The following is a 12,859-nucleotide window of genomic DNA, read 5'->3' as shown; positions in this document are numbered from 1 at the left end:
TATTCTATGATCATGACGCTGTCAAGTGCCATGAAGTTTCTTTTTAAAAATAAATGTTTTAATTGAAGTATAACATAAGTACAGATAAGTGAATTCATCATATGTTTTGACGAAGTATCACCAAAGGAACACACTTTGTAGGATTTAACTTAATCTCCTAAAAGTTTTAACCACTCATTCTCTTTTTTAAAGAGAAAAATATAAGTCTTATACAGTAATTCTTTTATTTATTTGTCTCTAATCCAAGACTGGTCATTAAAATATCACATAGGGAAACAGATCAGCATATACCTTTCCTAAAAACTTGTTACTTGTAGATCTACTACTGTAGTAAGCAGTAGAAACAATGCTTTCTCAGAAAGAGATGAAAATATAAACTCTACACTCATTTACTAGAATGGTTTATTGAACTTACTTCCTTAAAAAATCAGTCTTCTCACAACTTATAATACAGACTCAGAACTGGATTAACATCTTCATCTACTGCTAACCCCCTCCACTGTACATTAAAAAAAAAATAGTAGTGGAATTAACAAATCCAAGTTAGTACATGCCTCTTTATCTTCAAATGCCATCGATACAGCACAGTTTACACAAGAAACCTGTCTCCTTGGACACTCCTTGACAATGTGAATATTAAGTTGGCATTTTTGGAAGGGACGTTGGCATTGGGGACAATTCATAAGAGCAAACTCACAATGTGCTCGATGATCCTATGATGGAAAAAAATTATCAATTAGTATTTGCCAATCCTTAAGAAATCTAAATATAATCTCTTCAAAGAATATACTGTTCTCTTCTATAGAATTGTCCACTGAACCTACTTTGTTTAGTACACACCACAGAACCACAATATGAAGGCCTTAATGGGTTTTTTCCAAAGAATGGTTGTGAATGGAAAGCTTATACAAAGGATGTGACTTTTCAGGTTCATGTATCCAATTAGGGAAGAGAGTTGGAAAGAAGTCAGATTTTCTCATTATCAATTTAGTAGTGTCGAAAGGCCGCTCCTCCAAAAGGAGCTAAGTAAAGGGGGCAAGTTACAAATATATTTTAAATGCTTAATTTCAAATGGAACATAAGCAATATTTAACTTCTTGTAAAACTACCACACTAAGGACTGATTAATTTAAAAGCAAATTATTTTATCTCGTGGATTCAGTTAATCTCAAGCTATAGGAGAACTATATTATAGTTCATAATAAAATGAATAATTTAGAAAACCAGAGAAAAAAGTATGAGGGTGCTAAGACGATGGCGCTAAGATGATGGCTACATGTGACTTGCTGCTTATTTCAAAATGAGAGAAATGAAGCTATGGAATTAAAATGTGACACTTGTATTTAAAATGCTCTTCAGTTTTATTGCAGATAATGCTCACCCAAAAAACTTATAGAATACTGATTTATTTTTTATCATCACTGGGGCAAAGCCAGAGTAGATAGAAAAAGAAATTTCTAGTTTCTACTCATATTTATACTCAATAATGAAAGGGAAAGGGTTGGTATCAATTCAGCAAGAATTTGCTAACCAATCACTATATGCTAGGCACTGGCAATATCCAGATGGACACAGCAAAGTTCCTATTCTCTAGGAACTTCCCTGCCTATATGCTAACAGCTAGAAAATAACTTTAATACCTCAAGATGCCTCAGTTCCATCTTGTGCAGACAACCTTCATTTGGACACTTCACCATCAGAGAAAGAATCTCTCGTTTTGCAAAATTGTCAGGAAATAGTTGATTTTCCAGCAGTATTTCATTGTCAACTGGACATTTGTGACCTGCATCCCTAAAAGAAACAAATAAAATACATATTATTTGGTAGATTTTAAACATTCACATTAGAAAATACACACAACTTTAATTCACCACATATAAATTCTCTACTTATTTCCTATAGAAAATAAATGAACACATTATATTGTATAATATCACTAAAATAAACTGTCCTTTTACAGACAGTTTATGAACCATTCTTTTATGAAATGGATACAACTAGCACCATATGGATTATCTATCAAAAACTAGTATGGGATTTTAGATTGTGGGATAGATTTCAACCAAAAAATGAGAAATTGAATAAAATCATATTTTGAACAACACAAATGAAGTGAAAGTTAAGGATGGGAATTTTGGCAGTCTAGCAGGCCTCTATCAGCAGCTATTCAACATACTAGGGATATGTAACTAATTATATGCTGCTCAGAATATACTAATAACATGTCTATAGTTATTAGTCATAAGTAAAAATTAACCAATTAGCAGTAAGTAGCCCCAGGAGGCCACATTTTAAGGTTTACTTTGAACAGTCATCAACACTGGCTCACGGGCAACAAAGGTTTCCTTTATTTTTATGTCTAGGGTACATACAATGCAATCAGGAGTTAAAGGACCTCTATGTCCTGCTTCCCAATGGTTTATTCTACCTTACGATGGGAAAAACTACCCCAGGAAGCTTGGGTCTGTCATTCCCCTTTAACTTTTTGGGATGTTTCAATCTTCACTCACGAAATGTGGCAGGTCAGATAGGCTACAGAGCGTCAATCACTCAAACATTTGTTGTACACCTCCTACGTGTAAAGCAACAGTGGTGGTTCTTGTGCACGTGAAGTTGTTGAAAATGGGAGTCTGCTGTCAAATGCCTTAGAACTACAAAATGTGACCGACATAGTCAGTCTTTATAGGGCTTCTCTCACACTGCATATTATCCTACTGTCGAATATTTTTTGAGAACCAGGGACGTAAACAAGTTTATTGAAATATATTCCCCAAACGTAAGTGATGGATATCTAAGAGAAAATAAGAACCTTTCAAAGTAAACTGGAAACCATTATCCACCGCATTAGCAATCACTCCAAAGGAAAATGGAATTGGATTGAGATGCTGCCTTTTGATTCTCCGAATGACTATAACCGATGAGAAATTTCCGAGCCATTCCTTTAAGAACATTAAAGTTGAAGTAAGTGGTCATTTCTAGCTTAGAGGGAGATAGAAAAAAAAAAAAAGCCTCACACTTCCTTTTGTAGGTTTTACTTCCTTTTCAGACCATTGTTCCACTATTTTCATGAATATCTTGCTATTAAAAAACTGCTAAAGATTAGCTACCTTCCTGGGCATGGGTGACACTTGGGTTTTTTCTGTACATCTTCACCTACAGGAAAATCAACGATCCATAATATGGTCCTATTTCTACCTAAATACAATATAAATTGAAAATCATTATAAACAGAAAAAAAAGGTGAGCCTTTAACACTGCTCTCATGTATACCCTAAACCAGTGGTCTCAACTAGGGCAATTTTGACCACAGGGGACATCTGGCAACATCTGGAGACACTCTGGGTCTCACAACTGGGAAGGTGGGGCTATTTCACCATCCAGTGAGCAGAGGCCAGGAATGCTGTTAAGCACCCTACAACATCAGGACATTCTTCTACAACAAAGAAGTATCTGGCTCAAAATGCCAATAGTGTGGAGGATGAGAACACCAACTCTAGAGAGATATTGCCAATTCACCATTGGGTAACATATTTTTCCCCCAAATTGAAACAAGACACATGCTCCCTTGTAACTTAAGTTAAGCCAATTCCCAAGTATGGATGTAGTTACCACAAATTCAAATTTTATAGAAAAGTTTAGCTAGACTAACAAGAAAAAAAAAAGAGAGGACTCAAATAAAATCAGAAATGAAAGAGGAGACATCACAACTGATACCACAGATACAAAGGATCAAAAGAGACTACTATGAACACTTATATGGCAACAGATTTGACAACCTAAAAGAAATGGATAAATTCCCAGAAACATGCAACCTACCAAGACTGAACCATAAAGAAACAGAAAATCTGAACAGACTACATTACTAGTAAGGAGAGTGAATCAGTAATCAAAAACCTCCCAACAGGGCTCCCCCTGGTGGCGCAGTGGTTGAGAGTCCGCCTGCCGATGCAAGGGACACGGGTTCGTGCCCCAGTCCAGGAAGATCCCACATGCCGTGGAGCGGCTGGGCCCGTGAGCCATGGCCGCTGAGCCTGCGCGTCCGGAGCCTGTGCTCCGCAACGGGAGAGACCACAGCAGTGAGAGGCCCGCGTACCGCAAAAAAAAAAAAAAAAAAAGTCGAAAGAAAAAAACTTACAAGATGAGTGAACAGCCAGCTAACCGACTTAAAAATGATTTCACCAATATGACTAGATGCTTATTAGTTGAAGAACCTAAAATTCCCCCACTTCTTCCATTTTTTTTGTCCTGTATAGAACTCCTTAGTCACCTAAAAATATTCCCATCTAACTTTTGAATTATAGTAAAATGTATCTATTTCTTAGGAGATGAATTTTAATCATTTGCGGAAACCCCATCTACTTTTGTTCAGTTGATGCAATCATGACTTACTGAGCACCTACTATGTATCAGGTGCTACTCCTGGCACTTAGGAAATATCAAGAACTAAAATAGATCTCAACCCCTGCTCTCAAGGAGCTTATACTCCAGGTGAGCAAGCAGACAATAAACACACAAATTATCTATATTTTTAAATATGAAAAGTGTTAGAGAAAAAAAGAAAGGTAGGTAAGGGAGATAGAGAGTGTGGGAAGAGGTGGGGAAAGGCATGCTGCGGTATAAACAGGGTAGCCAAGGTACCTACGAGAAGGTGAGATCTGAGCCACACTGGAGGGAGAAAAGGGCACTGACTAAGCAGTTAACTGAAGTAAGATGCAGAGAGAACAACTGAAGCCAACTCCCCAAGAGCATGCTTCACAAGTTCAAGGAACAGCAAAGAGTGAATTGGTAGAGGGGAGGGGAGCCTAATAGAGAGATGATCAGAAAATTTACGGACCTATCATATAAGGCCTTACAAGGGCTTTGGCTTTTACTCCCAGACGACCTGCTGCAATGCTCTGAGCAGAGATGACATCATCTTACTTATTTTACCAGGTTCATTCTGGCTGCTATATTGAGAACAGCCTGGAAGAAGGCAAGGGTGGAAGTAGGGAGGCCTGTGAGAGAGTTGATGGTGATTCAGAACAGGGTGAGGCAGGGATTGAATTCTGGATATATTATGAAGGCAGAGCCATCAATCAATACTTTCTTTAAAAATACTGGTTATTTTACAGTTGTCCATAGGCAGCAGGTAGCAGACACAATTTAATGTGGCTAAAATGAGAATAACGATTACTCATAAAGTCAGCATTATTTGTATTGAGATTATCGTATTCTAGTAGGATCATCATTTAAGGTACATTATTTTAAATTATTTTCTTAAAGCTTAGAGACACACCCTAGTCTACAATACAACTGCTTTAAGTAGAAGTAGCTACTTATTGTTTATTTATCTGAGGGTCAAAGGAGGGGAGGACATAGTAATTACCTTTCATACTACAGTAGGAACTGGAATAAGAATGTAAATTTCTCAGTTTTCTGTTCAGTGTTCTTCTTCCTGAAGTAGCTTTTTATGTATAAGACTATTCTTGGGATGCCCTGTGTTCTATGTGATAATGTTCTATTTGGTTGTTATAGGTTCATTCTTATGCTCACGTACCTTATTGATTTGATGATGCAGGCTTTGCAGAACCTGTGGCCGCATGGTGTTTGCACTGCTTCCCGTAATGCCATCAAGCAGATGGGGCATTCATACTTGCTTTCCAGGGGTGGGTCAAATTCCACGTCATATCCCTGGATCTCTTCCATAAAAGAGCTGGAAAGATTCACTGTGCTGGCAGTTCCACTCACACTGTCATCTTTTGCTGCAGCACCACAGGAGCTGGCGGCCATGGCAGCACAGCAGTCGCTCTCAGACTGGCTGGATCCACAGCTGTTTTCCCAGTGTAGCAGACTCATAGTAAGGTGATTATCGACTGCTCTGAAGAAATAGCAAGACAAAAAATGCCTTCACATACACACATACATACACATACACACACACACACACACGTATCATAGCTATCTATGCAAGCCACCTTTTAGTTGATAAACATTAGCTCTGTTAATATTATTTACAGAAAACTTTCAAAGTTTTTTCAGCTTTGCTTCATGACTACTATTTTACAAGTTAAGGAGTTCATGATCTAGTAGGATGGATGGAATATAAGGTTAAAAGAAGAAACATACCTCAACTGTAATAATTAGCATAATTATCTGTTTAAATGTCTGTTTTCTATGACTGCAGTTTCAAGAATGTTCATTTCCTCAGTACTCAGCACGAGCTTTCACCTAACAGGTGCTCATTAGGGAGCTGCTGAAGAACTTAATTATGCTGCTGAACTTCCTTCAAGTATCCAGAGCTGAAGAGAACAGCTCGACCAGCAGGCAGTGTGAGGACGAACAATGCACAAAGGATCAGATGATCATGAGAAACTATTAGTTATGTGATTTTGGGCAACTAACCATTTGGATCTCAGTTTCTTCTTCTAGATCTAAAACTCTATTGACTACAGTTGAGCCCTGAACAAGGCAGGTGTTAGGGAGGCCGACACCCGAGCAATAGAAAATCCGACTTGGCCCTCTGTTCCCAAAGTTCCACATCCTCGGAGTCAATAACCACAGATCCTTTACTGAAAAAAATTTGCATTTAAGTGGACCTGTGTAGTTCAAACCTGTGTTGTTCAAGGGGTCAACTGTACCTCCAAATGTTCAGTGTGGCAATTTCTATTACACAGAAAGAACGGAATTGAAAAAGTATATCTGTATGTCCTCGTGCCTTCAGTCATGTCAAGTGACTATGTTTCATTATTAATGACTGGAAAAACAAGTGAGGTTTTGTTTGCCTATGGAAAACTATTGCTTTCATGGTAGGTGGGATGCTTTCAAATTCTAAACCATTACCAGAATTTACAAGTGAGAAGCTAAGGTCTAAAAGCAGTTCACAGCCTAATTAACCAGGTCTCTCTTGTAGGTAATTACATGTATAGAAAATTCCCACTATGTACCAGATATACAGTTGACCTTGAACACAGGGGTTGGGGTGCCGACACCCACGCAGTCAAAAATCCACATATAACGTTACAGCTTGCCCTCTGTGTCTATGGTTCTATATCCACTGATTCAACCAACCTCTGATAATGTAGTGCTGTAGTATTTATTGGAAAAAATCCATGTATAAGTGGACTCATCCAGTTCAAACCTATGTTGTTCAAGCGTCAACCAGAGTTCTAGAAAACAGAATGTAAGCCTCCAGCCAATATGGTAGACAAGGTATCCCCCGCCTGTCTCATTCTTATATAAAAATCCTGGCTGCCACCATGTCAAATAGTGGGTTAAGACAGTAATCCTCTATTTTTTACCACTATAGATACCTTTTTCTTCTTCTCAAAAAGATTTTGAGTAGCATTTGATGACCACCTACAAAGGATGAAGCACTGTTCTGGCTGGAGAGGCAATATCATGAAGTGGTGAAGAGCTTAGATGCTGGAATCGGATGATCTGGGTTTAACTCTTGTCTCCATCATTTAGTGTATGACCTGGGCAAACTATATAACCTTTCTGTGCTTCAGTTTCCTCATCTGTAAATGGGGGTAACAAAAGAATCCACCTCAGAATTACCGAGAGGATTAAATGTGTTAATATGTGCAAAGCACTTAGAACTGTGCCTGGAAGTAAAAATGAGTTGTTATTATGTGTACCTCTATAGAGTTATTTTATTTAACAATTTTATTGCCCCCCCCCCCCCGGTTATCAAAGTGGAAACTCTGAAGCTTTAAAAGGCTAAGTAACTTGCCAAGGATTACCCAACTAATAAGAAACAGAGTTAGAATCAGAACCCAAGACTACTTCACCCAGAGCCTGTGCAATTTGTACTATCCTATGTTTGTCTATGTTTTGATAACTTTGTCTATAAAGCTGAATTTAAAATTTCTTTCCATTTATTTTTATTACACTAGACTAAGATGCTGACCACAGCTTCTGTTAAACATGAGCTGTCCAGTGTTATCAGGTTGGGTTGACAGAATTCCAAAAAATCAGTAAAGAAAAACTCATGTTTTGTTCTACTTTTTTAGTTTCGATAATATTTTTGAAAAGTTAAAAACAGTTTGCAAAGCCTTGTTATAACTAATGCAGAATCCCGTGGAAGACTCAGTACAAGTTGATAAGGAGGAAGGGATGGCAAGACAATGGCAAAGAGCAGAACTAGTTATTACGCCTGTGCTCCAGGATGGGGTTATAAGGCCCCTGTTATACCCTCCAAATCTGTTGCTAGATAACACTGTAATGCTATACTAGGGTTTATATCCTTTGTTATTTTTCTTCCCATATACATTTTTGTGTTCAATTACTACCTTAGTTAAATTTCTTAGAAGTAGAATTATTAGGTCAAAAAGTATATAACTTTTTATAGTTTCTGATAGATGCTGGTTATCCAATATGATATGTTTTGATATCCAATATCAAAGGCTTTATAATTCCCACTCCCAAAAGCAGAGTAAGTATGAGAACACATTTTATATACCTTTGATAATTCCAGGTATAGTTACCTTTTTTTTTTTTAACATCTTTATTGGGGTATAATTGGTTTACAATGGTGTGTTAGTTTCTGCTTTATAACAAAGTGAATCAGTCATACATAAACATATGTTCCCATATGTCTTCCCTCTTGCGTCTCCCTCCCTCCCACCCTCCCTATCCCACCCCTCCAGGCTGTCACAAAGCACCGAGCCAATATCCCTGTGCCATGCGGCTGCTTCCCACTAGCTATCTACCTTACTACGTTTGTTAGTGTGTATATGCCCATGACTCTCTTTCGCCCTGTCACAGCTCACCCTTCCCCCTCCCCATAACCTCAAGTCCGTTCTCTAGGAGGTCTGCGTCTTTATTCCTTCTTTACCCCTAGGCTCTTCATGACATTTTTTTTCTTAAATTCCATATATATGTGTTAGCATACGGTATTTGTCTTATAGTTACCTTTTGAAACTTTAACCATTTTTTTTTAAAGTAAAATCACTTTTGAGAAATTAATATTCGTTTGGTTGTACAGCATATATCAAAATGCTAGCCAGGAGACAAAAGCAAAAGTCCCTGAGCTAAGTCTACCTTTTCTGCCCAAATGTCCAGTTAAAATTCAGTTTATTGGATAGTCGATAAACTGCCCTCTTGCTATCCAGTCCAAAAGACTTGCAGGTCTTTAGATTTAGAGACCTTTTATAGCAAATGTGTTACTAAGAAAATCTGTCCAGTCACAATTCCTTAAAAGGAACTCCACTGCAGGAATGCAGTGTCAAGACATGAAAGTGAGCACTCTTAAAAATATAGATGCCATTATTTTTCATGCTGTAAGTAATACAGAAGCTTTTCATCTTTCAAATAAACTTTTTTAGGTAGTCACTCTGTCTACAGTATGTAGTCCCATGTAACTATACTACAAAGGGAAAATTAAGCTAAAGCAGTATTCTGAGTGCCATTCAGTATTTTTAGGTTTACTCTTTCTTTTTGGCAAGTTAAAACGTTTTTTCCTTTTACTTTTAGGGACTGCGATGACTTAATTGAAAATCACTTTCTTAACTACAGTGAGTAACTATTTTAATTAACACCAAGAAAAAAACCCAAAAAGTGCTTAGAGTCAGCTATAGAAGATGGTCTGGGGGGGTTCCCTGGTGGCGCAGTGGCTGAGAATCCACCTGCCAATGCAGGGGACACAGGTTCGAGCGCTGGTCGGGGAAGATCCCACATGCTGCGTAGCAACTAAGCCCATGGGCCACAACTACTGAGCCTGCACTCTAGAGCCCACAAGCCACAACTATTTAGCCCGCGAGCCACAATTACCGAAGCCTGCGCACCTAGAGCCTGTGCTCAGCAACAAGAGAAGCCACCGCAATGAGAAGCCCGTGCACTGCAATGAACAGTAGCCCGCACTGGCTGCAACTAGAGAAAGTCCTCGTGCAGCAACGAAAGACCCAACACAGCCAAAAATAAATAAGTAAATAATTTTTTAAAAAAAGAAGATGATGATGATCTGGCAATACTATGCTTTATTAGTATTTTTTTTTTTAACCTCATATGGTGCCTTAGGTATCCACTTCATGAGATGCTACAGAGGTACGCTTGGCTTTACATAAGCTTTACATACGCTTGGCTTTACATAAGCTAAAATAGATAAGAGTAAACAGATATTCTTACCTTCAAAGATTTCTTTGGCCTCGTTTCTATTCTAACATTCAGAATTCATGTGGCTTTCTATATGAATTAATGGAAGAGACAGCACAAAGGTTAAATGGTTCCTTAGTACGTTAAGAGCTTCATGACTGTAATTCCCTCTTTGTAATTGTGAATCTAGTACAGTAAGCACTGAGTTAATTAAATATTGTGGGATGTAACCACTGCCAACTTATTTTGACTGCAAAATGAATATCAAAAATAGCCTTATAAGAAATCATGGCTTAAATTCACCTATTAGTATGGGGTTATATATTATGCTCCAAAGAGTATACTGTTAAGTATCTTGTGGGAAGGGGAGTAGAGCGATACACAAAACTTTGTTCCTTTAAGATCAACAGATGCTAATGAGAGAAACGTACCAAGCTAAAAAATCAGTAAGTTATGTCTTGAACTGGTCAATTTTAAGTTTTAAAGTAAAACCACATAATACAAAACACTGAGAAATTACCTTTAATTTGCTACTAGCTTTAGAAACAAGAACTATTTACCAAATCCTTAAGATCTATTCTTAAAATTGCAAAGACCTGCAAAAGGGCTGCAATGGCGAAGGTGCTGCAAAAGAGTCAACTACTATGCCTTATTTTTGAACATAAATTTGAGGGGACATTCCCTTTCCTAGGGATGATTTGTTCTCCTCCAGGAGGCAAAGATTTGAACTTCTTTCAAAATCTAAGTGGCCAAAAATTTATCAGCATCACGTATCCAAATTTGTCACAGAAAAGACTTCAAGATACAATTCTTAAATACTGTGATGTATATAGTGCGTGCAGGTTCAAACTCTGATCATCACATGGGCAACAAGGGCCTGAGACACATTCCTTCCTTGAGTCACAAAAAAAGCCACAGCGTCCTCACCCCACTCCCATATCAACATCAGAAAAGCCCCTTCTCCCTTCCCGAGTAATCACAAGGGAATGGATAAAATACCAGTGGCCAGGTTCACAAGGCCAACACTCAGAATTTCAAGTTTTTCTTGTTTCTATGCCTGTGTAGCAAGACATTTAGTGATTTACACTCCCGAGAAACCAGAGAAAACACGCAAATACTATACGTTGTATGAAGCTCCTAAAATTTGTAGGTGCTTTCTGTTCACATTCAAGACAGTCCTAACTCAGCTGGAGTTCCCCTGAAGCCAAATACTAGGAACAGCTTTATCAACCCAGCGTCTGGAACAATCGCTAGAACTGCCGCGTGCAAGGGCGGGGGAGGAACATTCGTGTCAGCTGAACCTTTTCTTTCAAAAAAAAAAAACACTTGCTGCCTGGGACGTCTATTTGAGTTCAACAGGGAACCCAAAAATAGCTCTCCCATGACAGTGACAGAGGGAGTCGCTGAGAACCTAAAAGGGATTTTTTTAAGCCGGTACCATCCGAGCAATAGGAAAATACAGGAGGCGATTTCCTTTTCTGGGAAGGGGAATGCGCGGGGTGGGGGAAGTCGGGCCGAGAAAGTTGGCGCGAGATTCCAGCTGGGGGATGGAGTGAGCCGGGGAGGTGGTCCCCACCGGCCGGCGGAGCAGAGGTGAGGGGACAGGGGGCGGCGTCTCCAACCTGTGGGAACCCAGGGGAGAGGAGGCTGCGTCCCCAACCCGTGGGAAGCTAGGGGCCAGGGGCGGCGTCCCCAAGTGAGAAACAGGAGAGGAGGCGGCATCCCAGCCCGTGGGGAGAGAGGCCGCCACCGCCGGGAGCCGTCAGAAAGAGACTCACCACTCCGGTCCGCTGGGCCGCCGACTACGCCCGGCCGCAGGACTCCACTCAGCCGAGGTGCCAGGAGAGAAAGGCACCGCACTCCAAGCCGAGGGTGCCAGGACGCCAATCTCTTGACCCGAAGGCCGCCGTTACTGAATCCCCCGGAAGCCCGAGCCCCATCCGCGGATGCCCCTACTTCCGCCTTCTCCGCTCGCCCGGGCGAGCGAGGGGCGGGGAGCGGGCAGGGGAGTAGACAGAGCGGCCCAGCCGGGCGTGGGCGTCCCCTGGCGGCGGTCCTCCACAGGCGCGCGCTGCGGTGCCGGCGCGGGCAGGTCCAGCCGTCAATCTAGAGCTCTCCCGCTGCGTTTCCGCCTCGCTTGGGTGCGGATCCCACCTAGGAATTCCTTACCCTGCAATCCTGAAGTGAGATCTGTCCCGGAGTAACTGTGATCTAGTGAGCAGCAGCAACAGCAGTAATCCCAAACTGTGTTTTTATAGTTTCCCAATCCAAGCAGGAGAAAAACCCCAACTCGGCGAGATTACTTGACCTTCGAAAAGCCTTCACTCCTTCCCTAACTCCACCTTCCTTGACAAGGAAGTTTACAAGATATGTAGAGCCCTCTCTTATCACCTGGTCCTTCCCCTTCAACAAGTCCAAGGGAGTCAAACCCATATATTTAAATATTTCTTTGAAACTGCTGCCAAACACATCATCTCTTTTTCGGTCAACGTCACAAGAAAGCTATTTTTAATTCCCTGTTTAACTGCATGCAAACCTCTAAGGAATGTAACAAGAAGATGCGTGAAAGATTTTGGCTCACCTCTGCAAATCTGACTCATCCTTCACCTCTTGGGGGAGGTATTACAGGGTGTTGGGTTTCATATGTACATGTCCTGAAACCAGAGTGCTTCATTCCAATCTAGTTTTTCCCCTTTATAAATTATTTGACTTTAAATAATTTACTTAACCTGACTTCAATTTTTTCATCTCATTAAAATAAGGATAATGATAGTACCTACCTCATTGG

The 12,859-nt window shown here is 40.0% G+C and overlaps 1 protein-coding gene across 5 annotated transcripts in view; it reads right to left on the bottom strand.

Annotated features, from left to right (window-relative positions):
- TRAF6 (TNF receptor associated factor 6) overlaps positions 1-12,021 on the bottom strand; it is a 32,030-nt gene extending 20,009 nt beyond the window's left edge. Inside the window, exons 1-6 of one of the 5 annotated variants that reach the window (XM_079929013.1) lie at positions 11,850-12,021; positions 10,105-10,161; positions 7,290-7,496; positions 5,537-5,857; positions 1,641-1,791; positions 555-713 (exon numbers count right to left, since the gene is read on the bottom strand). In XM_079929013.1, the coding sequence (XP_079785139.1) occupies positions 555-713; positions 1,641-1,791; positions 5,537-5,857; positions 7,290-7,324 (666 nt within the window). In that variant the 5' untranslated portion in view covers positions 7,325-7,496; positions 10,105-10,161; positions 11,850-12,021. Of the gene's footprint in view, positions 1-554; positions 714-1,640; positions 1,792-5,536; positions 5,858-7,289; positions 7,497-10,104; positions 10,162-11,849 lie in introns of those variants that run through there. The other 4 variants (XM_079929016.1, XM_079929014.1, XM_079929015.1 and 1 more) reach the window with 4 other exon arrangements.
- Positions 12,022-12,859: the final 838 nt, after the last annotated feature.

The sequence above is a fragment of the Stenella coeruleoalba genome (assembly GCF_951394435.1).
Source record: "Stenella coeruleoalba genome assembly, chromosome: 8".
Lineage (NCBI taxonomy): Eukaryota > Metazoa > Chordata > Mammalia > Artiodactyla > Delphinidae > Stenella > Stenella coeruleoalba.
Note: the sequence above shows the minus strand (reverse complement) of the source record. Positions and strands in the feature narration are given on the sequence as shown.